General features: G+C 27.5%; 1 protein-coding gene across 4 annotated transcripts in view; it reads right to left on the bottom strand.

Moving 5' to 3' along the window:
• Positions 1-26,440, bottom strand: part of LOC142320974 (neurotrimin-like) — a 615,054-nt gene that overhangs the window by 105,334 nt on the left and 483,280 nt on the right. For all 4 annotated transcript variants that reach the window (XM_075358973.1, XM_075358972.1, XM_075358970.1 and 1 more), the window contains one exon: positions 11,176-11,360. In XM_075358973.1, the coding sequence (XP_075215088.1) occupies positions 11,176-11,360 (185 nt within the window). The remainder of the gene's footprint in view (positions 1-11,175; positions 11,361-26,440) is intronic.

Genomic DNA, 26,440 nt, shown 5'->3' with positions numbered 1-26,440 from the left:
TGAACCAAATTTATAACACTCCAACAATGAAATTATTTATAATGAATATTCTTCGTTCAAAAATGACTATTTACATAATAAATTGTAACAAAACTCTTAATATAATTTGGAACAATTACACAATTAACTTAACACGGAGTTCCTTAGACGTAAGGAAATTGAATAAGTTATAAGAACTCAAAACATAAAATATGAATCACTGTCAAAATGTATGCCACGAGCAAAGTTCAAAGAGATGCATCTTTTTAGTTCCAGCTGAGTGAGAAAAATTACAAGAAAGGTACTGAAAAATGTATTGTATTTGTCATTGTATAAATTCTTACATAGAAGTTCATCACATCAATATAAAAGATTTTTGTTGTTAGACCAGTATCAAATAGTATTAAAATTCACCTCATAATTTTCTATTGAAGTTAACCATATTTTTAATTCAACAGGTGAACTTGTATTACATATATATTCCACTATTTCTTCCTCTCTCTCTCTCTCTCTCTCTCTTTCTATATACATATTTATATATAAAAGAGATATAAGGAAGTGTATTAGATGGTGCTGTATTTTAGCGTGTCAATTGAGATCTTTTACCCTTTGCATGTAATAACAATGGCGACTAAATACCATTATGATCATCTGAAATCGCTGCCATTTACAATCGACTTATTCACTTTACAACCACCACATCATTTTAATAGTAACTATGTAATGTTTTTTGAGTATATTCTTCTTAGGAAAAAACTGCTTACATAAATTTCTACCGATAACGGTCCTGTAATTTTAGAAAAAATTTGGAAATTTGTTTTATTGTATTATATGACTGCTTGACAAAGTGGTCATCTAATCTAAATTAGATTAAGTAAATTAGTAAATTTTTTAATCTAAATCCTTGCTTTGAACGGTTTTTTTAACGTTTTCTGTTTTCAAATTTTATTAAAAACCGTTTAGCTTAGCTCTTTCTTTTTATCATATTTTTGATAATATTATACATTTTATATTATTTATGATTATTTCAAATAAATTATCTATATTATTAAGCATTATAACTACTTTTCATGCATAATGTGACACAGAATACTGTAAATATGTATATTTAAAATTTAATTTTTAACTCAAATAACATGTATATCTTTGATGTGCGATAAAATAGATTAGTGTGTCATATCTTTTAAGCCAACCCTTAGACCATATGGTTTAAAACAAATTTCATTTTTCTTATTGAGAAAGTATCATATATTGAATCCCATTTTTCTTTCACTTTTAGTTCATGGATTTGGATAAGTTGTCTGATACCTATTTCACAAAAGACATTGCGACTCAATTTCATGAGATCCGTTTTAGATTTGAGATAACAGAAAAGGTCACAAAACATGCAAACACAACCCTCTTCCTGAACATAGATGGATATAAAAATAAGTAATTGTAGGAAGAAGAATTTAAAAATTTATATTTTTATAATAGTTTTGGACAACTTAAAATATTTGTACAATCAGTGATTAAAGAGAAAACCCTGATTTATTTAATCTCTTCCAAAACTCTTCAGACATCTTTTTTTTACGTAAACTCATCATGATTGCCTAAAACCAGTATTACCACTTTGCCACAATCATGACAGTGCACTCAAGTTTAAGTACTAAGTGTTTGTAAGCTAGGTCTGACACTTACCGAGATGCTTTCTCCATCAACAACTCCATTAAATTGCTGTAATGCATTAGAGAAACCCGTGCCAGAGCAATGCCACGCATTAACGATCAAGGTACGCTACATAGCTACGATACGTTAACTACTATTTGTGGTATAGGTGTACTCACAGCTGCTTAAAGTGGTAAACAGTTACTTGTTAGGTGTAAAAATATTTTTACCTCGGGCAGCTGAATTTTGGTGTAATTGTATATTAATGGTAAACAATACATTTTTCTGTATTTTAATTAGCAAATAACTCAAATTTAGCAATTCACGTCTGAAAACGTTAACTAATTATAGTTTAATTATACAAATAAACCAATGAAAATTTTATTTTTTTCCAACAAAAAGGCATAAACGTTTTTCTGTGTACATAAACATTCAAGTGAGGATTTTATTCCAAACAAAGCGAATGAGGTGAATTATCGCAATTATTCTTCATAAACTGTTTTTTTTCTGACTATAAACTAAAAAAAACGCACACTCAATTGAAAACACCTACTGCAACGATAGAAACCAGTATTAAATGACTATAAAAAGCACAAAACTTACTGGTGATTAAAAAAATTAACTAATATATCAGATCTGAAATTTGAATTTTTTGAGTAAACGTTATTCTTCACATTTACCAAGAAAATTTATTGTTAACGAATAAAGATGAATTCCAAATTTTCTTTATATTTCAGATAAAAATTGTTGTTCCTTCTTTTACAGTTAATATTTCAAAATCTCGAACGAAAATTTTCGTTCATGAAACTCTGACGGTGTCTGTATTTATGGTTAGACTTAATGACTGAAATCTTGTTAATACTGCAAGATTCGATTTACTCTCGTAAACTCATAATTGAGTCACGTACAATTGAACGGTTTTTGTCTATTATAGTATTTTGTTGTCTATTACAGTATTATCGTAACATTTTTTATTTTTATGAACATAAGTTACAGGATACTAATTTATAGTACTCAAAACAAACACAGACGTTTTATGTATCTACTTTTTTAATAGATATAATTTTTTTGTTATGTATAAAAAGGCTCAGAAAGTTTTTTCTTCTGTTCCTACTTTAATAAAATAAGTTTCATATTCATTGTTATTTAAAAAAGAATATCAGATATAAGAGAAATCGTTTCATTTTTCAAGCGACTGATTAATGAATTAATTACAGTTATTTATTATTTGATGATTTTATAATCCTGCACTCCATAATAGAAAAGGAGAGATGACTTGTTGCTTTGGCCTCTGACCGATGCCGACAGAAGAAACTATTAACAAATTTTATCAAGTTCTACCAAATAAACGATAGGGGAAAATTTCTGGTTGTATAGAAATAAATTTTCACCCATTTCTTAATTTGGATGTGCTCTAAGTTACACAATATGTTTTTTATCTAAATAATTATTTTTCGCCTTAAAAAGCCATTCTAATCTTGAGTTTACTCTTATTAATAACCTACCTAAGAGTTTAATTAATAACCTACATTACAAAACAGAATTCAATTGAAAATATTATATTTTTAATAACCACGTTGTAAATAACAGTTTTGTTACTGTTATAAATTGTCTTATAAATTATAATCATTTGTTAATAATGCAGGGAAAGATATGATCATGAAATAAAAAATTAAATGAAAAACCGTCAAATGCCTTTGTCAGCATGAAATTTTAATGAGTAAATTAATTAAAAGTAAAATAAAATATAATAAAGATGTAATTCAGCATTAAATAATTTAAACTATAATATGAAAAGTTTATAATAATTTAATAATAATTATAAACTTTTCCTTATTTAATAATAATTTTTGCGAAGTTAAAAACCCTTAAATGACCGCATAATTAAAATAACAACTATGTTATTTTTTTATCTGTATTGTTAAGATTTTTTCTGAATAATAACGTAATTAAACTTTTAAAAAATCTTGATAAACAATTCATTTTTAGTACTAAAATTTTCTGAATTTTCTTTGATGATTGAAACATAAATTATCTTTTAAATAGTAACAATTTGTAAATAATTTCTTTACTGAGATAAATTTATGCTGGGTTTATACTTTTATAAGAGTAAAAATAAAATAAGAGTGAATTGTTGTAATTAATTCCCTAATTAATAAATATCCATGTATACATTATTTATACAATTATTATATCTGAACAAATAAATGCAACTTTGTTAATTAATATCTTATTTAGTTAAGAAATATAAATGATAGCATCATATTTTCTTTTTCATTATGAACATTAGATATATTTATAACTAAATTCTTGTTTGTTGTTCATAACTTCAATATATAAATCCAAGTCTCTTGATAACTTTGAGGTGAAAAGTTTTATACTTGAACTTTATGGCCCATTAGAAGTTTTAGAAGATACATGTTTCTGATGGAATTTTGAGTTTGTAGCCGACCAAGTACGCAGTATTAAAATACACTCTTATCCTGTTAACGCGCTTAAAAGAGTGCTTTTTTATTTTTGTGAAAAGCTTTGAAAAACAACTTAGACCATAAAGTAACTTGAACATAATTCAGTTTTTTATTTAAATAAATCATTAATCAGTATAACTACGTGTATTTTTCAAAAATAAATTTCAAAACACAAGTATTTTGTTTATCCAGTTTAACGATTCTTTTTTAAAATTATCTAATTTTCTTATTTATGGGATATATAAAATTTATATATATGTAAATCTTATTTTATTCAATACTACGATTTAAACAGTTATCTAATCAAAAAATATCAATACGCAAAAAAAGCTTTTTTTTTGAAAATTCTTACTGTAGTTAAGACTACATTACTTTAAAATAATAAAAAATGCGGTCATAAGACTGTCTATTTCGAACTAATGATAACTTACAAAAAATTTTCTCTATTGTAATCTTTGGATAACTTGTTAATCTGATTAGGAAATATGCGAATTCTTGCATTGAGATCAAGAAATATATTATTTTTCAAGTTTTACCAAGTATTAATAGAAAAGCCGAACGTACGTTGTCTATTTCATTGTTCATCCATTGTTCATCCATATTTCAATCACATCCATTGTTTGTTAATAACGTCCTGCACATATAGCTCGTGTGAGATTAATTGGAAGTCTGGCCTTAATAATTGAAGCAGTACTGAGAGTGTTCGAGTAAATTTTTATAGTTTGTGTCTTAACTGTATTCTTATGTAAATGTTTTTTATCTTGTGTAATGTTTTTATTCTTGTATATGTTTTTATTTCTGGTTTATTATCATTTTCATTTTGGAGTAAGAGGTTTCTTTTTTTTTATTGAATTTCAAGACATAAATTTGTATTTTCCTGTACGCAAGTGCGTTTCTAAAGCTGAATGGTATTGCAAATCTGTGTCTTCCGCTATTGAGAATCTTGAATATCCTTCTCATTTCGCTAAGAGAAAAGAAATAAATATGTTATACAATTGCAAGAAGGAGGAATACCAAGAAGGAGAAAGTAACTAAAAGAATCATACTGCGTTTTCAATTCCATCAATTAAAAAATGAAAACCTGCGAAGACAGCAAATTCATGAAAGAGCCATATTTAATAGATGGTGACGTATTGTTTTATAATTTAAAAATAAGGTGGTTAGGATAATATCTGTAACGAAGTCTTTCCAGTGTGCTTTCCAACATTATAATGAAAGAAGTTTTTCGGAGATAAAAAATTTCAAAGAAATTTTTGGTATTTAAATTGATGGATGATAACGAGTTTATCCACCAACAAGCGTTACACAGAAAATTAAAAAAAAAATGAATATTGTGTTAATCGTACTAAAAAGTGAATATTATTAACAAAGTGAGGAGTGCTAAAGTTACACAAAAACATTTGTTCAGAGTACTAATTAATTAACTGGACTGTCGTACACTGATAGGCCAGATATTCACAGATAGGCCAGCTAGCTTTGAAGAGGTTGGATTTTTCATCTTTTAATAAATGTCCTATATTATTGATTATTGTTTATTTTCTTGATGAATTAATTCATTGTAGAACCTTACAGAACACCTTGTACCTGGGAGTACGGAAATGGAACTTTGTAGCGTATAAAAAATAACATCTCTGAGCGGGATTCGAACCCGGGACCAAGAAACTACCACTCCCCACGGAGATTGGCAGAGTGGTAGCTGTTTAAAAAACCTTTTGGAACATTTGCTGAACTCTAGTAGTCTCATTACAGCTTATTTTTTCAATGATATTTCGATAACTTTATGAACTTGAATTTCCATTTCCGAAGTAAGAAAAAATACTGTACGAATGTTTATACGTACGAATGTTCAGGCGGCCGATAGATTTTTACCAGAAAAAAAGGGTCAGATATTATAAAAGTAGTATTTTCTGACGCTACGTAACTTTTGATTTGCCCCAAATCAACTCAGCTGGGTTGAGTTCACAATGATTGGAGGTAATCGAAGCACAGTTTTACCACGGGATCTTGCAACTCAGCAATTTTATACAAATTAAAATTACTTTTAACACGCGAAACCCTTTGCAATAATTGAACTTGATTGTTTTAAAAATCATTTCTTTTGAACTAAGACACATTTCGATAGCATTCTTTTTCAAGACACGGCTCGATTTTTCTTTTTTACATCAATAATAACGGGTGTTGTCTAAGACAAAAACTGAATTATCTTACAGAAGAGGTAACACATCGCTAAACCATTTACCAAAATACGTGTGCCGTTCATCTCGTTGTGATAGTTTCCTGTAAATATAGATTAAAAAATCCAGAGACCACCATTGATTAACTCGGTTCACTGCCGATATGCTTAATTATGAGCCTTTACCTGATGAAGCCTTATTACCGGTTGATAAGCCACACAGAAAGGCTTCTTTTGACGAATTCATAGCTTTATCTTTCCCAACGAAACTTTTAGTGTGGCCTTCTTTGAAAGTAATTTTATCTATATGATATATTCTATGTGGCCTTGCCTCATTTGCTTTATTTCAGTGAGGTAATATTTTTGCCATATAATGAAATCATCCATGTCAATTAAAGCACTTTTTTATTTCAAATTCATATTTTTTAACAATTTTTAATAAGTTTTTTTTAATTTAAAAAAACGTTTTTTCAATTTGTGAAAAGTTGTTTAACGATCTACCAGATTTCTGGTGATCTCAAGCTAAAAATATTCTTGGCTTTTATTCTCTAAGGAAATTTGTTTACTGCATTGGTTCGTGTGCATTACAAATGAAGAGATTGTTTGTTCTTTTTAAATATTAATTAATAGTACAATAAAAAACTTTATTAAAAGTTAACTATTTTTATTACAGTTTACACAGTGTATATATTTGTTTTATGATGTAGATTCTTAAAGAGTGAATCTTCTTCTGTTCAGATAAATTGAGTTCTAAGATTATATTAAATTGAAAAATGTATTCTAACCAATGGTATGTAGTCTCAGTTGTTTACTTTTACTACATAGCAACCTGGTCGGCTCTATAAACTTTGACCCGGCTTTACCCTGAAGCTATTGATAGTTCTTTCTGCCGTGCCAATACCATCATCTTACGAACGAAAAAATAATGTACATTAAATAATCGGACTTGAACCAATCCCAGAGATATAATTATCAGTAAGCTATAAAAAGAAAAAAAAAATGAAATATCAAAAATAATTTCTCGTAATAGTATGAATTATCAACTAATCTATTAGTTGGTCATCCCGGGTTCGAATCCCGGTCAGGCATGGAATTTTCACACGCCACAAAAATTGTCATTCATCTCATCCTCTGAAATAATACCTAACGGTGGTCACGGGGATTAAAAAAATATTTATTAGTAAAATATTCAAAACATGTTCGTGATTTTGCTGCTGCAAAGATTATTAGGTATTCTTTTGAATTATTTTTTTAAAGACAATTTTGTTAAATTGTAGTATACTGTCTATTTTAACTCGTTTTAACCTAGAAATGAGTGGGAAAATAATTACTTACATGAGCCGAGAACTCATTCTCAGACTTCACAAAATGTTTTAAATAAAAATTTGTGAAAGGTTTGACAATAATTTAACAGATAACTTATGTAGAAAAAATAAAAATCTTCTTTTTATTATTTTTTATTTTTACTTTTTCTATGTAGAAAGAATAAAAAGGAAAATATCAAAAATACGTTTTACGTTCATTTTTTATGAGTTTTATGCACTGAAATTTATCTTGATAACAATAATTCAAAACAAAACTGAAAAAAAATCAATAGAAAGCTAATGTTTTCTACTGAATTTTTTTATTAATATATATATCTTTTAAATTATTTAATAATAGTAATAAAAAAAAAACATGAAAAAAAATCAGAAGTTATTAGTGAAAAGTAATTTTCTGTAGTTTAAAAAAAGTGTGTATGTAATAGATTTGGTGAAACATCTGATTATTTAATATTAATTGAAAATTATAATTTAGAATCGTATTATTTTGGATTTTTTAGTTTAATTATTTTTTAGTTTTTTAGTTGTGTTTAATTTTATTTACATTAAAGTTAACTAAAAAACTGAAAAATAGACCCTCACAAGAACAACATATACACAGAGGCATACATGTCCGATCTGTAATAAATTGCAAAGGATTTTTATCTTTTAATTCATTAATCCTATGATATTGTCGGATAATATTCTCCCTAAGTCGGAGTTGATCATCAATTCGTTTATTAGTTTTTTGTTGCTAATCATTTAATTGCTCTTTGGTTTGATATAATTCTTCTGATCTTAATTTGTGTACACATTCTCTAGTTTTGAAATTTTCTCTCTTTATATTCATCATCCTCTCTTAGTTTTTTATTGTTTCTTTAGTTTTAGCATTTTCTTCCTCTTCATATTCATCTTGTGTTTTTTTTTTAATTAATATTCCTTCATGTTATCTTTCTTTTTCTTTATGATGTTTATTTTTCATTGTTGATTATTCATCAAATAATCCAATAATATAAACTGAATTTTCCAAGGTAGAAATAAACATTTTTAACCAGTATTCAGGAGTTCACTAAACGGAATAGTTTAATTATTATTAACTTTTATTTATACGACACGACAGAAATCTGAAACTTTAGTTAATCAGCAACTCACGAAGATACGAATAATATTGATCCAGTAATATGATTAATAAAGGGACTTTTACTCTATCTTAATATTTTATGTAAGATTATTGGATTAATAATTGAAAAAATATTTGATGTTAATAAAACCTAATATTTCAGCAATTGTGAAACTGTCAACTTTACTAAATAATTGAAGGATCGTAACTCACTTTCAAATGAAATAAGTTTAAATGAATTGTAGGAAAAAATGTGTATATGTAATTTAATAGGTGTAAAAGGAAACCATGTGATGTCCACATCAGAATTTTTTAGTTAGTAGCTATTTTAGTCTGAACCATATTGAAAACGAACCAGCATGTTAGGTATTAACGTCTGCGAAATGAATTAAATTTAACTAATACTACGAAGGTAATAATATCGTATTAATAAAACCTGAAAAATATTAGTTATTCCTGCGTTTACTCTCTATCACTCTCTCTCTTTTTTTTCTGTTCAGCCTCCCGAATATAAAAGTTACTACCTTTACTAGGATTTGAACCTAAAATCTCTCGACTTCAAAATAAGCTGATTTGCGATGACGAGTTTACCACTAGATCAAAACTGCTGCAAAAAGTACAGCATTGGTCTGTATCTGCTTCTACTGAGCGTTACTGATGATTACAAGACGAGCGCCAGGTAACATTTTCTTACGATAGTAATAGCATATCACTTTATCTGGACTGAAATTTAATTGTTATTTTTACTGAAAAAGTAACTTTATTCATGCCGTAATAATGTTTTTCTTTACTACTACGCTATTTAGCTTATTTAAATGGATGTGCTGTTTCTTTTCCTATATAAATATTTTTAATTGAAATTGTTTTTATATTAAAAATGCGATAACTGGAAACCAGTTGGTCTAAAAAACGCAAAAAGAGTAAGGAAAAAAAAATATTGCATATTAATAAGCTATTAAAGCATATTTTTAATTTTCTTTCCGTTACAGATTAATATAAATCAAGCAAGAGATACTTTTTTTAATTCTTCTTCACCTTTTGGGGGTAAAATTATTGTAACAAAATGGGTTTGCGAGCACTGAATAGAATTGTTTGGGTAATAAAGTAAGATTATTTCAAACTTTTACCATTAGAATGAATTGAATTATTAAGTTTTAAACTCGTTGATAAATATATATAACGCATCAAGTGTAACTAATGTAAAAACAGAGATTATTTTAATATAATACTATTATAAACAATGGTGTTTAATTTCAATTAAAAGCAAATACTCATCAAAAGCAGCAAAAAACCACGAGTAAATAAACATACACATATTTAATTAAAAAAAGAAAATTAAAGTAATAGCTACATTACGAGATGTGCTTGAATCACAAATTATTTTAAAAATTAAAGCTACAATATACTGGCCAACATTATACTCAAATAATAAATCGTTATAACAAAGTTCTGGTTCATTGTACCCATACTGTTTCTTCATAAAAAAAGTTATATACGGGTACCTCAAATTATAAATAAAAGGGTAAAATATGACTTGTTTTTGTTTTTATTTAAAAAAGTAAAATTTTCTAAATATATTTCACGAGTATCTGGTACTTGGTTATAATTTTAAAAGTAGGCAATACATACGGTTTTTATAAAGAAAGTTTTTTAATTCTTTTTTCTGTTTTTATATATTATATTTGAAGAGTCGCCTACTGTGAATAATTATTCAACAATGAGTGATGAGTTAATATATAAATAAAAAAATTCTACTTATCTGGTATAAATTTTGTTTTAATTATTATTTTAACCAAAAGAGAGAAATAAATAACGGTAACAAATGATATAAAAATTCTTAACATGGAAAAAATGGTTTGATTCAGATTAACCTTTTTCAGTTTCATAAATGCATATTAATTAACTTTAGTTAATAGTTTTTTTAGTTAACTTTAATTAACTCTATAAATTACTTTTCAAAATCCAATTTTTTTTCATAAAATAAATAAATTTTATGAACTTATATATTTTGTACGTTTATAAACTTTATGAACTGAAAAGCATTAAGGGCTTTATTATTTTAATTTTGTATAAACCGTTTTTTCTGAAAATTTCTTTATGTTCTTGTAAAAGAAAACGGATAAAGATTTTAAAACTGCAAAATGTAAAGAATACCTAATAAGTATAAAACTGCTCACATGAATTATTTAAAAATCATTTTTAGTAGCTTGAATTCCATTTAAATTTTGAAACCTGTTTTACATTTTTAAATGAAAATTAGACTACTGGATATGGAGATATCAACTGAAGGTACCAACTTCTATTCACTGACCGATCATATATAATTTTTTTTAAATATGCTTTTTAAAAAATATCTATTGAAAATATGGTAATTTTATTTTATAATGGTGATAATAGTTTTGAAGACTCTTATAAAAGAGTTCGTAAAAATATTTAAAAAAAAGTATAACTGTTTAAAAAGTTTTAATAATACACAATAAAACTTACGGTTCTTTCACCAAGATTTCGAACTCTACAGTGTAAGAAGGCTGTTCCACCAAGTTGTACTGTTACATTGCTGACAGTGTTGTTATCAAAACTAGGCTCTGTTAGTCGCTGATACTCTTCAAAGTTAGAATACCACAGCTGTTGCCACTCAGTCGATTCACTCTTCCCGTTAAGTTCTCGTTTCACTGAAACAACATACACATCTGTTGTATTAACTAAAAGACTAAACTTTTCTTTTTGTGCAGCTAAATGGATTATTTCCTTGTTATAATTGATCAGCTGTATCGATACATACAAAGAATTTTAAATTTCTTAATTTATTAATTAAATTAATTTTAATTAATAAATTTAATTATTAATTAAATTCATTTTAATTAATAAATTTGCAAAGTGTATATGCTTTAAGTATTTAATAGAAGTAAAAAATTATGTAATTTCCTTTACCGAAATGCATGTTTATATGTTAATTTTTGGGTAGAACAACGGAGAATGCTTTACGATTGACGATTTACAGTTGTAATACTAGATTCCAAAAAAATTTCAAAAAGTTCGTTAGAACTTCGCCAGTAAGAGTCCGCAGAACTGGACGGCACGGCGAAGTCTTCACAGCAGACTTTTTATTCTTCGGCTTCCTATTTAACTTCAAGGTAACTTCCTATTTAATACAAGGTATTTTATGATAGATATTTAATGATATCTGCAAGACTATTGTTCTACGGTATACAATTTCGTTCTATTTTTTTTTTTTTTTGTAATTCTTACGGAAATCGTAAATTAAAAGAAAATAATAAAATTACATCCGTTTATATAATATATATTCAAGTTATACGGAATCTTTCTTCGGTAATTCACTAAAGGAGGTTCCATGTATATCTATATATCAGTCATTTTCACTAGCTTGGAATTTTTTATAATTTTCTTCAAAATGGAAAAAAATTATGTCTAGATTACAGTCGTTAAGTTTTATTTATTTACCTAAATTCTTTTGTTTCAACGTAAATTTAAAAAAAAGTTATTTATTATTAATTCTGTACAACACTATATTTTAGTAGTTAATTACATTAAAAGAGTTAGGTAAGGTATTCTCTCCCTGTTATTCTATTTGGAAATAAAATTTTTCGTAAATAAATAAAACTTGTTGCGTGAGTAAAGAGTTATTTTAATCGGAGCTTGATTAAGCTAGTCGGGTGCAGCCCACTATGACTTATCGTTGATTAGGATTTCTGGGGACAATGATTTTCAGTTTTACACATATGTGTGAAATATTTGTATCTCAGTTTCACATATGCAAGATAGCTATTTGACAGGAGAAAAAAAGGGAAAAAGTTGGAAATTCTGAGTATAAGAAACAGATAAGATGAGGTTCTTTATACTAATAAATATTAAAAATTCATTCTATAATTAATAAAAACTTGATTAATTCAATTAATTATTCCTTTTTATTCAATAAAGGTTCTCTGTATTTAATGAAAATTTTACTTTTATGAAATGGTTAATAACTTTACTTATTATTTGACAAAATACTTACAAATATATTTCTTGTTTTCTTTAAATGTATTCTTTGTTTTTTGTAAAATTTATACAATTATATAATACCCTTTTTAACGTTACCTTGTAATAAAATACTTAAGGGTTATACAATCGGGAAAATAATTATATTGATTATTTGATTAAAGATCGTTGAAAACCCGGTTGTTTTTCTCTACTGTTTGAATTTAGGGCAGAGATTTTGTTAGATCCTCTGTTGTAATAATTTCCTCCCATCCAGATCCAATAGAAAAAAATCCTGGGATTGAAGGAAAGTCCAGTGAGAAGAGCTGGAGTAAACATCGGAATGAGAATTTGAATTTACACTGCGAATCGTTCTAGCGTGCTCGCTCTTAAAGAATATTTGCTTTTCATTTGCTTGAATTCAGTTATTCATAAATTTCAGTAACAAAAAATATATTTACAAAGAAAAAACAAACTGAATGATGTCGTTGAAGAAGAATTTAAACTGCACGATAACGTAATGTAAAGATTACAACCATCAACCAGAATATTTCATAACAAAGCTCAAATCCATTATATCGTTATATCAAATATTGTTCCTTTTTGTAGAAATTTTATTTCTAACTATCTCATCGTTATGCGTAGATATATTTTAGATTATAGGTTTATTATAACAAAATTAGACTTTCTAGTGTTAATAACTAAAAGAAAAATTTGTAGAAATTTTAATTTAGAAATAAAGATCCATGGTAAATGATTATTGAAAGTAAGATTACACTCACAAATAGTTTGCAAGAAAAGTATTTTTGACATTTTTATTTCGTGTGTAGTTATTCGTGTTCTGTGAAACTATTGAAAATTTCTAGTCTGAGCTCTATTAGGTATAAAATATTTCTAAAAATAAATATCTGTTGTAATCTGTTATATTCACACCTGAATCTGTTATATCTAAATCTGAATCTGTTATATTCACTTTGATGTATTGTTCTGTGGATAGAATCTCTGTTTTCGTGTTTCCAAGTATGTACTACTTTTTAATTTTTTTAAAATTCTAATTAATAGAATTGTGCAGAAAGATAATTGTCTAAAAACAGAGAATTTTGAATTTTTAATAATTAAATTTTAGGAAAACTTTAATTTTATATCATGTAGACAAATTCATATCTGAATAAAAAGGAATATTGCTTTCTGAATGACCAAACTGAACTATTACTATATAGATTTTAATTTCTTACGGAAAATTAAAGTTGAAGGTCAGTCAGTCCACCTCGCATTATAGTTTATGTGGAAAGGATGCTAAAGGAGATATCGATTTGAAAATAAAAACTAAATTTTATACTTAAAATTAAATTGAAAAAATTGAAAACTAGCTCTTGTATGGTTTTCATATTTACACAACTGCGGTAGAATATGTTCCGTTGACCGGTAATTTGCGAAAAATTGTCAGATAATTTGTTAATTTTCTTTCATCTACTTTTTCTCATTTAATTTAGAAAAATAATTATGGCATTGACATATTTTCATGTTACATATTACCCTGAACATTTAATAAATATCTTGATTTATTTCCAATATATGTGATATTTATTTTTGGGACACTTTAATTTTTCAAGAAAACTATGTGTTAAAATGACTGGGTGAAAAAAATTACATTAAAGAAGTACCTTAGAAAGTACTGATTACTATTTACTTCCTTGTACGAAGTACAAGGAAGTATTGCGATCGCGGAAAATTTCGGTTTTCAGATTTCAACGGAAATATCCATTTTGACCATCCCTGAATCCATTTTGACTAGTTTCGGCGTGACATCTGTATCTCGCATAACTCGAAAACGATTAGCCGTAGGATGTTGAAATTTTGGATTTACGATTGTTGTAACATCTAGTTGTGCACCTCCTCTTTTTATTGCAATTGACTGGACCAAAAGTGTCAAAAAAACGCCCAAAATACAAAACAAAAATTAGGATTTTGGACTTTTTCTTAAGTGCAGTAATAAGCCCTCATTGAGAGCTTTTCAACGATATATCGTAAGTGGTACTTATTTTCATTAGCTCCAGTGTTATAGCCAAATGAAATTTTAATTAAAGAAATAATTGGCTCTTACAAGGGGAAGGCACATCGGTTGGAATTCGACTTCATCTTTATTTTTTTATTTTTTTTTTCTATTTAAATTTATTGATTTATTAATAATTTTACCTCTCATTGTAAAATAAATTTTACAATAAATAATATTCAGTAATGACAATTAAAAAAAAACAAACAGATTTTTAGTTTTGCGATTTTTTTTACAATACAAATTTTATTTAATTACTACTTCATAATATGGTGCAAAAACAGATTTTTCAACGCATACGGCATAAAAACACCAATTTAAGTTAAGCGATAATCAAGTTACAGAATATATTTTTTAATAAGTAAATTCAGATTGGAGTTTTTATTTCAGCAAACTTATTTGTTCCAAACAGCTAGCAAAAAAAGAGTTAAAATTCTGTCGTCATATCTATTTATTTTAATTTACCGGTAAAAATGTACAACGAAACAAACATTTTCACAAAGTTTCTCCAACCTATCAGAATTCAATACTGCTATCGTTTACAATGTGTATTAAATATTGTGTAGACTGTATTTAAATTATTTAAAATGGAATTTTATTGTAGAAAATGAAACGAATTGTTAACCCCCCCCCCCACCCATTCATTCCATCTAGAGACTACTCACTCTTTATCTCTCTCTCTCTCTCTATATATATATATATATAGTAGAGTCTCGCTTAACGGTCCGGCAGAATGTCGGATAATCGAAAATATCGATTTAATAGGGACGTGTTAAGAAAAAGCCTATTAAACATCAAACTATGTTTAATTTTACACATTACGAACCTAAATCATATTTTACAACAAAACAGGAAAAATTAAGTTACAGTTACAGAATTGTCTAAAGTTTATTACAGGACGTAGTACTTCAAAAGTTCAGTCCTGCGATTGAAAGAAAGTTTTGAGCGTAGTCTGCTTTCTTGACAAGTGCCGTTTCTTCGCTGCCAAGTCTCGCCATCTTTGCAGCATCATTATGTCGATTCTTGTAGCTTCTTCTTGTTGCTCAGTGTACAGTATTTAATTAAATTTTCTAGATTCTTAATTCCGTCATTATGTGAAATTCTGCAACGTTCAACAGTTGGTGCTTGATCTTGATCTTCAGTTTCGTTGTCATCGCAACTGACAAGAGCAACAATTTCTTCATCAGTTATTTCATACTGATATCATCCTTCATCCAACTTTCGATTTCTTGCAAAAGTGCATCCTGACATCCAGGGATACATTGCACTAAAGGTAGAATGGCTTCTTCGGTTTCACTGATGAAACCGAAGAAGCCAATCATCAATTTGGCAATTGTTTTAGACGTTACGTCAGCCCAGGCCCGTGCAACCCAATAAGCAACATCCTTTACATTTATGCATTTCAATTTTTCAATGTCTTGTCCTTCAATTTCTTCTATTACTTTGGACAGTAGCTTCCTGCAACAGTTCCTTTTTATAATTTTCAAAACGCCCTGATCCATAGGCATATGGCAGTTACATTGGAGAGCTTAATTCCACCATCTTGAAGCTCCTCTTCATCAGAGTGCATTGGAGCATTATCTTTTAAAAAAAACCACTTTACAAATTACTTTCTTTCAAAAACTTCACTGTTGAAGGAATGAATTCCTTAAAAGACCAGTGTTTGAAAATTTCACGCTCATCCATCCGTTTTTGGGACTATATTTTACAGGAAGAGTGTGTTTTGAAAATGTTTAAAAGGCTCTAGGGTTTTGAAACTTTCTAATTATTACAAAGTCCACTTTGAGGTTTTCTGTAACATTGCTGCATGCTAAAATTGTTAGCCTTTCCTTACCACACTTGTAACCAGAGACTACTGCTTCAGTTCTGGCTGCAAGATTCTTACTATGTAATATTTTGTCATTTTTGACTTATCACAATTAAATATCTGATTATTCGTTATGCTTTCAGTTTAATTGCTGAAACGGTTTTTTGAGTGCTTCCATTTATTCAAAATTTAATGATAGTTTTTAATCATAAACACATAACTGACGGATACGGTAGCGTTTCTTCCACTGGTCAAGCCAACCAACACTTGCTGTGAAATCTGGGCCCGTTCACTGAATTCACTGCAAAAGTGCAATGCCTCTTGCTGTAAAATAGGCACATCTTTGTCTGTGAACTATGTAAATCAAACATACAAAGCTACACTCACATTTTCGTAGTCATATTTTTTCAAAGTTTTACTTTCTTTTAACGCACCCTATGTAACTCTTGATGCACACCATTTTTCTATTACTAATTATTTCCTTTTCCAGTCTCCTACTGTTACCCTTCCAATGCCAAAGTCGTCAGCTATCTTCTGCATTGTCTCTCCCTCCAGTCTCTTGATTGCCTCAAGTTTTTGTTCCATCAATACAATAACTTTCTTTCTTTTCATCATCATCCTTTCTGTGCTTGCATAAATTTCAACTTTTAAACACCTCAACAATGTTTCTCAAATTAAACACATCACACAAGTAGTAAGGATGATGATTTGGAACATTTTTTACTTTCTGACTTTGAATTCTCTAAGTAATTCTCACTTAACATTCTCCTTAAATAATTTTGAATTTGAATTCTCTTAAAACTTATCACTGAATTCATATAATTTAAAATTGCCACTCTGAGTTCTCATAATTAAAAGTCATTACTTTAATTTCTGACTTTAATGTACACATCTTTGAATTCTTGGGGGCCCCAAACCCCTGCTGATAATTTTAATGGACCACAAACCATTAAAACATTATATTGCAAATTCAATTTTTATATTGATACTTAAACTGTCTGTATTATTGTGTGTTAATAGTATCAATTAGTTTAAAGAATTCAGTCCACTGATCAGCATCCAAAACAATTCAATCACTGCTGATCTGTAAAACAATTTGTGTTGTTTTTAATTCCACAAATATTCACAGTAAAGTTATTGGTAACATTAATATTTTTTATCAAATCGATGTCTTTATTATACAAAAGAAAATTTTTTAAAAATGATGGATTAGAACAATTTGTGAAACTAGTGCTGGCGCATCAACTGAACTACTCTTTGGCAGAGACATCACTCTTCACGAACACATTTTGCGGTCTACAGCAGTGGGTCTCTATTTTCAAACTGTGCAACTCTGCCATCAAAGTACAGCAGGGAACTATGGTATTAACTGTTCAAGTGATGGGAATCGGTAAGAAAGGAAGAAGAGTTTTTAGGAAAGGCCCCTAGATAGCCTCATGCCTTCAGAGCAGCAATACCCATTGTCATATAGCTATGGCCACTCTCTCTATAAGACATGAGTGATCTGTTGACATCACATTTGTCTCTTTAGAAAAAGCAAGTCGAGCTTGTGCACGATTGTATAATATTATAAAAAATTTTCATTATATACTTCATGTTATGTAAAAATTTTAACTGTGAAAAGTTTTGATTTAAAAGTAATTAGTTTTATTATTATTAATTTCAGATAATAAATTATAAAAAAATATATTAAAATATTTGATTAATTTTTGACTACTTATTTCACCAAAAATAATTACATTTATCAGTGAATAATTTAATTAATAAAAAATAATAATTTCATAACTAATTTTAACTAAAGACTAACTAATTATTGCTTATTATCTTGATAAAAGAATTTTGAGAGTAAAATATTTTACATTGGTTTATTATGTTTTAGCAAGAGGAATTTTATAAAATGGAATGTGTGTAATTATTTCAGATAACATAACATGAGGTATTTTTATTACCTTTTTTTTCTCTATAAAACAGTGTTCAACTTCTGTTTTTAGTGAGTTATTTTTTCGATTTTAAAAAGTTTTTTTTGCGGTTTTGAATAATATACGGCAATCTATATATTATTAGTATCATTTTTTTAATCTGATTGGAAAATCATTTGTATGTATTTACAATAATTACGTTTCATTAGTTTCCTTATTTTTATTTATAACTTCTCTACAATATTTTTTTTTTAATTTCAAGTGATTTCAACAAGATCTTCTAGAGTTTCTAATGGAGACAATATACAAGAAAAAAATTTTTGTGGATCACTGCTTTAAGTGGAATTGAACTGTTAGTTATTATCTAGTATAGCAAAAAAAGATACTATTGTATTTATCTTTGAATTTTTTAATTCAATAGAAGAGAATCTACAGTTATGATGTAGTCCATTGAAGATAAATTCTACTCTTTCTAGGATAAAAAGTAGGATAAAAAAGGTAATTTTATCATTTATGTACACCATGAGGTGTTTAAGTTGTAACATATATTTTATGGACGCGTTAAGATGATTTTTTTTTTAAAATATTAAAACAGTTTTATGAGCATTTATTCCAAGTTATTTCACACGAGCCCAAAAATATATTACAATTTTTCAGATTAATTATAGTTTTCTGATGTTACATTGTCTCACTTTTAAGGTTTGCTGATTTAAAACACATAATATTATATAAGTTAGCAATTTAAGTGATTTTATAAGTGCAGCAAATTTATGGAAAACACACACTAATTTTTTGTTATGAATATTGAGTAAGAATTTATTATAGTGGTCACCATGAAAGATGGTGCTTTTATTTAAACTATTGTATCTCAATTAAAAAAAAAATTACACAATAAAACTGAAAGTGTGAAAACTACAATTATTTTTGTGCTAACTGAATTTGGCCAATTTCAGTTACCATCATTTGTTTAAAAATTTGGAAATTTAATTGTTTAATTTTCATCAGTATTTTCTAGTATGCATGTGATTGAAGTGTTAGGGAGGCTAATCCAGAGTTTCTGTTCAGGGTTGGTTGTAGTCTGGTAAATACAAGAATCTCTTTAGGCTGTTCATGTGTAACAGGACCATGAAGTAGTATCTTATTTTGTGAAACAGAAATTTTCATAGGCGGTTGTCCTTACTGCCTCTTTGAATCAAATGTGTGTATACACTCTCAGTGTTATGTATAAGTCATGTATGAAATTATATTATTTATACTTATATGAAATTATAAATATTATATTGGATTGAATTTTTTATTAAAGTCTAGATATTCACTCAATTTTTGATTTGACTACAACTACTTTTTTATAAGTAACTGTTTCTCGTAATTTAAACGTATATTTAATTTGTATATATTATTTGTTTACTTTTATGAAAATCTTTCTTTCTATTATTTTTCACATTTCATCTATTTGCCATGTTCTGGACTTATTTAATGTAAATGTAATGCTTTTTTTAAACTTGATATTCTGTTTAACTTTGGACTAAAAATCATGAGTGATTGTAACATCATGTTCTTTTAATAATAAGTAGATGTACATGATACTGTTATTATTTATCTAGTTTATTACATTTATTTAAGTGGTTTATTCAAATCCTTCTATTATAATTTTTTTGCAAATTACAGTCATTTGACCACATTCATTCTAACAATTAATTTAGATTTAGTTTTACTGAATTTTAGTTTATATGTATGTATTCTACTGGATACCAAGAGTTACTTAATAGGCACTGAAGTTGAAAATTAGGTATATTATATGATTACTGGACAAGAAAAAAGGTTTCCAGATAATTCATAGATGAACTTCAGGATAATTATTCAGGGAAGAGGGGATGAAAGATAAGAGAGTGAATTTTGAGAAAATTCTTAAACATGTTAAAAGACAAATATTGATATCCAAAAGATACATTTTCACCACTCTTAGAGTATTGTAAACTGAAAGGATGAGAGCACCGTATTACTAAAAGCAATTTTTTCATCAACCAACAAATAAAATATGTTGCATATTATTTTTCTTCCAGAAATGAAAAAACATGAAAGTAGTCTCAGTTTCTCACAGAACATTTGCATTCTTTTCTTAATGCAATAGCATGCAGAAGAATTAGATTGAGATACACATTGTTCTGCCAGGTTCTCACTGGAGAGATTTATCTGATATTATCTTATGTATAATGTAAATACATTAGCAGTTGTCTTGGTTAAGTAAGTAACATGTAAGTAAGATTGTTTATTAGAATATGTAGAGTAGCATAAAATTACTGTTCCAACATTGCTCTATAAATAAACTGCTGGTACACTGATAAAAAAATAACCAATAGAAGCATCTGAGCAAATTATCAGGAAGAGTGTGTATCACTGTATGAAAAAAGAAGTTAGGTAGGAAACATCACAGGAATTCAGTATGGATAGAAAAATAAAGCAGGGAGAAAGTCTCATTCCACTATTATTCATAATTTTAATAGATGGTGTTATTAAAACAGTGCATGCTGAGGACCAAAAAAGCAAAATTGGGAATTGGAGGATGAGATTTGTATGTGTGGAGGAAATGGTTTACATCAGTGTTTCTCAACCTTTGGGATGCGTCCCTCTAAGGGAGTTTGATAACAGTAAATGGGGAGGTGAGAGCATATCGAAAAGAAAATATTATAAAAAAATGTATTAATTTACTGAAAGGAAAGCAAAACAAAATACATTCTGACATAATAAATAAAAAAATACACACTTACACTGACCTAATATATTATAAATAGGATTGTATCAGTACTGCACAATGTATTTAATAATTAACTTCTCAATACTAAATTAAAAACAAGTTTAATAATTACTAGTGACTCCCTTGAACTGTCTTGCAGAGCAGAGTTTTTAATAAGGAAGTAAGATTTTATATTAGAAATAGACACTGTATTCTTTTTCTACATTTAACTAAGATCTATATTTTGTCTGCAAAGCAGCCGACGCATAAAATCAGGTTTTGCAATGGTAGGATGTTGAAAATGGTAATATTGCGTGAAATGCTCTTGCTTTCAGGCAGAAAACTCATTATCACCCCTGCCAAAAATTCAAAGAGTGATTTATTAATAAATTGACTTTTGATTTGCCATGAAGTCTATGAAGCTTTCTTCTTTGGCAGTTCAGAACCCTTTGGGAGTATTTTGAAATGGATCCCTAACCCACTCATAACTTGCCACCAAGAAGTGATCAGCAAGAAAATACTTTTTAAAATTCTTTGCTGGCATGGCTAATGATTTTCAGTGGTTACAAAAACAATTTTCACATGTTGTTCTTCAGCCTTGTAAGTTTTAACACATTCATACATATTTGCAAACATTTCTAAGGTTTTTGCTTTAAATTTCTGCTCCACAATTCCAGTTTTCAGCAAAAAACACTAACTTTATCACGTTTATCTAATGTATGTGTATTTGCCTCTTAGAGTTGAAGATTCAAGGTATTTAATTTTTCCAATATGTTGACCAAGTAACTCAATTCCATCACAAATAAACCATCTCAAAACTTCTTATCTTCCACTTGGTTTTCCTCTTCTAGAATAAGGGTGATTTCATCTGTTAATTCATAAATTACAAAAATTTCCCATGTGATAACCACCATCTTGCCTTGCAATAAAACAGTAATGCTGAATGTACTGCACCCATGTCTTAACAAAGTGCAGAAAAGAGTCTTGATTTTAGGATTTTCATTTTAATATAATTTACTACAGTTATAACCATCATTAGCACCATATTCATTCCAGGACTCATTTCATTTCTTTCAACTGGTTGCTTTATAGCAGCTGTGATGAAATTTAGGAAAGCAACTGGAAAACTGAATGAAGAAATGAAGTAATATGAATAATGAAGTAATATAAGTAAGAAATGAAGTAATATGAGCTCTGCTGGAACAAAGACCTCTGATAAAAAAGAGGTGGGTATTAGAATAGTAAAGTTTCATTGTGAATATAAGAGAGGATAGAGAATTGAAATGGCTGCCTAGGGAAGACTGAAATTCGAGTGATGGAAAGTTATGTAGAGAGGATGGCTTGCAAAAAGAGAAAAAATTGCAGAGGGATTAGAAATTATAGCTGCAGACAGTGAAGTGTGTGATGGGTTCCAATGGTTAGTGCGAAAGTGAGAAAGAAAACAAACAAATAATGTTTTAGAAAAAAGACCTAAAGGAAAACCAAAGAAAATAGGTAAATTATCTAAAGAAAGACCTAAAAAATTATTTTTAAAGTTTTTAAGGTGTAGAGTGTTGATGAGATAGACTTCAGAGAAGGTCTGTGATCTGCATCTAATCCAACAAGTAGATAAAGGGAAAGGGTAATGGTAAAGGCAACTACAAACAAATGCAAATTTACTGGTTCTCCACAAACTTTCTTATAAATGGTTTTAAGTTCCTCAAAATTTATCTAGCTACTATATTCAAATTCTGTGTTAAAATTCTATACTTAGCATAAAATCAGACCATAAATAAGGGAGAGACTGCTGTAGTTTATATTTACAAATTTTAATTGATTTCTTTTTTGTATTTTTTAATTTGGTGTGGATTTTTAATTAAGTTATTTTCAAGAATTTCAAAATTTTTCATATAGCCATTTAATGAAAAAAGTTATGCAGAAAATTGATTTTATAAATCGAATAGTATAATTAGATTTTAAAAGAAATATTCCTCAATTCGTATACGGGTTTTGTTGAAAAATATGATTTTAGTGAAAAAGTGGTGTGATATATAAATACAATATTATAAAATTTCATAAAACTGTTTATTTTAGCGTACATGACAACAGGAACAATTAAATATTCGCGAAGTTGAATAATATGTGAAAACAAGTATTTTATTTAAGTTCCAATATAATTTATTAAAGATCATTGTGAAAAGCTAATTTCTTTTAATGTTTTATAAATCATACTCAATAAATTTAACCTAATCACTTCAAATTTTAATTAAAATAAAATTCATTTTTACTTTACAAGTTAACAAACTTTTTAAAATATCTTTATTCCAATGTTATCTTTCTTTACATTGCAGTATACATTATGAATAACTAGCTTAAAAAATAAAATTACCTAAACGGCCTATAAAGCATTAAATTCATGCAAACATTTTCTGTGAAATATGCCACACCCATTATAAATTATATGTTGTTGATATTTCTGTTTTTATATTACTTTTACTGGTTGATTTTCCTTCGTTATTATTTTTGTTATGAATGGAATATTTTTTGTTGTCCGTTCTTTTCATAAGTACTAGTATTTTCAAAATTTAATTTTTTGAAGAAAGTATGCCAATGAAACATTCGAATTAATGAGGACAAATAAACAAGAATTTCTTCTGTCAATTCACGATAGCATAGTATTAAAAGGTAAAATAATATAATAAAGATAAGAGAATAAAATTAGTGTAGAGGGCCTTGATTTTTAAAATCCTAAAAATTTTATGTAAATTATCTTGGTCGTTTCTTTACAGGAGGACTGCGCAGCTAAGAGTTTTCTTTTCTATAACTGGATTTTAAATAATTTTCTTAGAATATTTTTTAATTGTAAAGAGAATACCCTAGGAAACTGTTGATTTCTTAGTGTTAGGGGTTTACATATTTGTAAGGGATGTGACTGTATTTTTTTGCTTTGAAGAAGACCGTTCACCATTAAAATCCCACAAATTTGCTGAACAAAATTTTTTTTTTTTTTTTATTTCCTTTATAAACAAAATAAATTGAAAAAAAATCTACATTATCCCTGTAAGTTCATTCTCATTTATACAAGTTAAAGATAAAAAAATATTAAAAATCCTTTCTAAATCCTGAAGCTAAATTTGTATTACTAGATATTCGTTATATACAAAGAATATATATAAATACTAAGCCTTCCTTTTAGCTGTGCAAACGGAAAAGGTAATTTAATTTAGCTGACATAACAATTTATATCATCTGCAAAATCTTCTACTGGACTGGTCATCTTTATTAATATTTCGTAGTGCATGCGTAAGACCATAGTGCATGATTTCCGTTTCTCAAGTTTACGAGTTTAGAACAGTTTGATGATTTTCTGAATCGTTATTTTGTTATTTTCTTTTAAATATAAGTAAATTTATAATATTTGTTAATTCTTTTCAATCAAATCATATTACACGGTCTCTTTTTGAACAGCTCAAACACATTTGAACTATGTAAAATTCTTAAAAGATTTTTCCTCCTAAAGGAGTGATAAAATCAAACCGCTGAATTATTTTTTTTTCTCTTTGATTAGGGATTGAAGAAATAATATTAAGTTTAATACTAATTTATCATCTTTTTAGTAACTAATTATCTTATGAAATATTTTTGTGTCTATACTAAATTTAAATCAGATGCAAAATAAAAGGTTTGTAAGGCAACGAGTTCAATGAAGACTGTGAATAATGAATGTCAGAATGAAAAATGTTTTATATAATTTTATTACTTTGTAAATATTAATTTTCACTCTAATTTTATTGTAATTCCTAGTGATTTAACTCCTCAAAATTTAAGTTTTAGTTATAACTTTATACTAAAGGGTAATAAAAATAAAAAAGTTAACTACAATTTTCATTAATAAAAAAAAATTTGATGTGGAAACCACATGACTTCATTGTACGTCTATTAAATTACATATATACATTTTTTTTTCTGTACTTCAATTAAACTTATTTCATTTGAAAGTGAGATACGTTCCTCCAATTAGTTTTTATTAACATCAAATATTTATACAATTATTAATCTTACATGAAATATTAGGGTAGAGTAAAAGTCCCTTTATTACTCGTATTACTAGATCAGTATTATTCGTATCTTCGTGAGTTGCTGATTAACTAAAGTTCCAGATTTCTGTTGTGTCGTATAAATAAAAGTGTAAATAAAACTCCTGTATACTGGTTACAAATGTTAATTTCGACCTTACGGTGTAAAATATTCAGTTTTTTTTATTAGATTATTTGATGAATAATCAAAAATGAAAAAAGAAATAATCATACACGAAAAAAAAAGATAACATGAAGAAATATATCTCATAAAAACGACAAAAATATGAATATGAAGAGGAAGAAAATGTTAAGAACAAGGGAAGAATAGAAAAATTAAGAGATGATAAATATAGAGGAAGAAAATGTTAAAACCAAAGAAAGAATAAAAAGGAAGAAATTGTTGCAAACCAAAAAAAAGCAAGAAGAAAATGATACAATCAAAGGAAGAATAAAAACATTAAGAGGAGGTGATAAATATAAAGAGGGAAAACCATTAAGAATAAGGAAAGAATAAAAAGATTAAGAGAAAATGATGAATATAAAGAGAGAGAAAATCTGAAAACTAGAGAACGTGTACACAAATTAAAACCATGAGAATTTTATCAAACCAAAGAGCTATTAAATGATAGGCAACAAAAAACAAATAAACGAAATGATCAACTCCGACCGACTTAGGGAAAATATTATCCGACAATAACAGAGTAATGAACTAAAAGATAAGAATCTTTGCAATTTATTAAAAATCGGGCATGTATGCCTCAGTGTATATGTTGTTCTTGTGACGGTCTATTTTTCAGTCACTCTGTTTAATGTAGATAAAATTAAACAGAAATTCCAGACTAATTAAACAAAATTAAACTAGAAAATTTAAAAATAATATGTTTCTAAATTATAATTTTCAATTAATATTAAAAAATCAGATGTTTCACCAAATCTATTAAATGTACACATATGTAATAATGCCTATTAAATTACATATGCACATTTTTAAAAGTACATAAAATTTAAATCATTAATAACTTCTGATTTTTTTTAAATTAATTTATTTTTTAATTGTTATTATTGAACTATTATTTATCGTAATTTATTTTCATCAGATGTTAATAATTATTAATAAATCAATATATTTAAATGAAAAAAAAAAATCTAAAAAGAAAAAATGAAGTTGATTCGAACCAATGTGTCTTCCTCTTGTAAGATCCA

This window comes from Lycorma delicatula, chromosome 3 (genome assembly GCF_047948215.1).
Source record: "Lycorma delicatula isolate Av1 chromosome 3, ASM4794821v1, whole genome shotgun sequence".
Taxonomy (NCBI): Eukaryota; Metazoa; Arthropoda; class Insecta; order Hemiptera; family Fulgoridae; genus Lycorma; species Lycorma delicatula.
The sequence above is the reverse complement of the archived record's forward strand: the minus strand, read 5'-3'. Positions and strand labels throughout refer to the sequence as shown.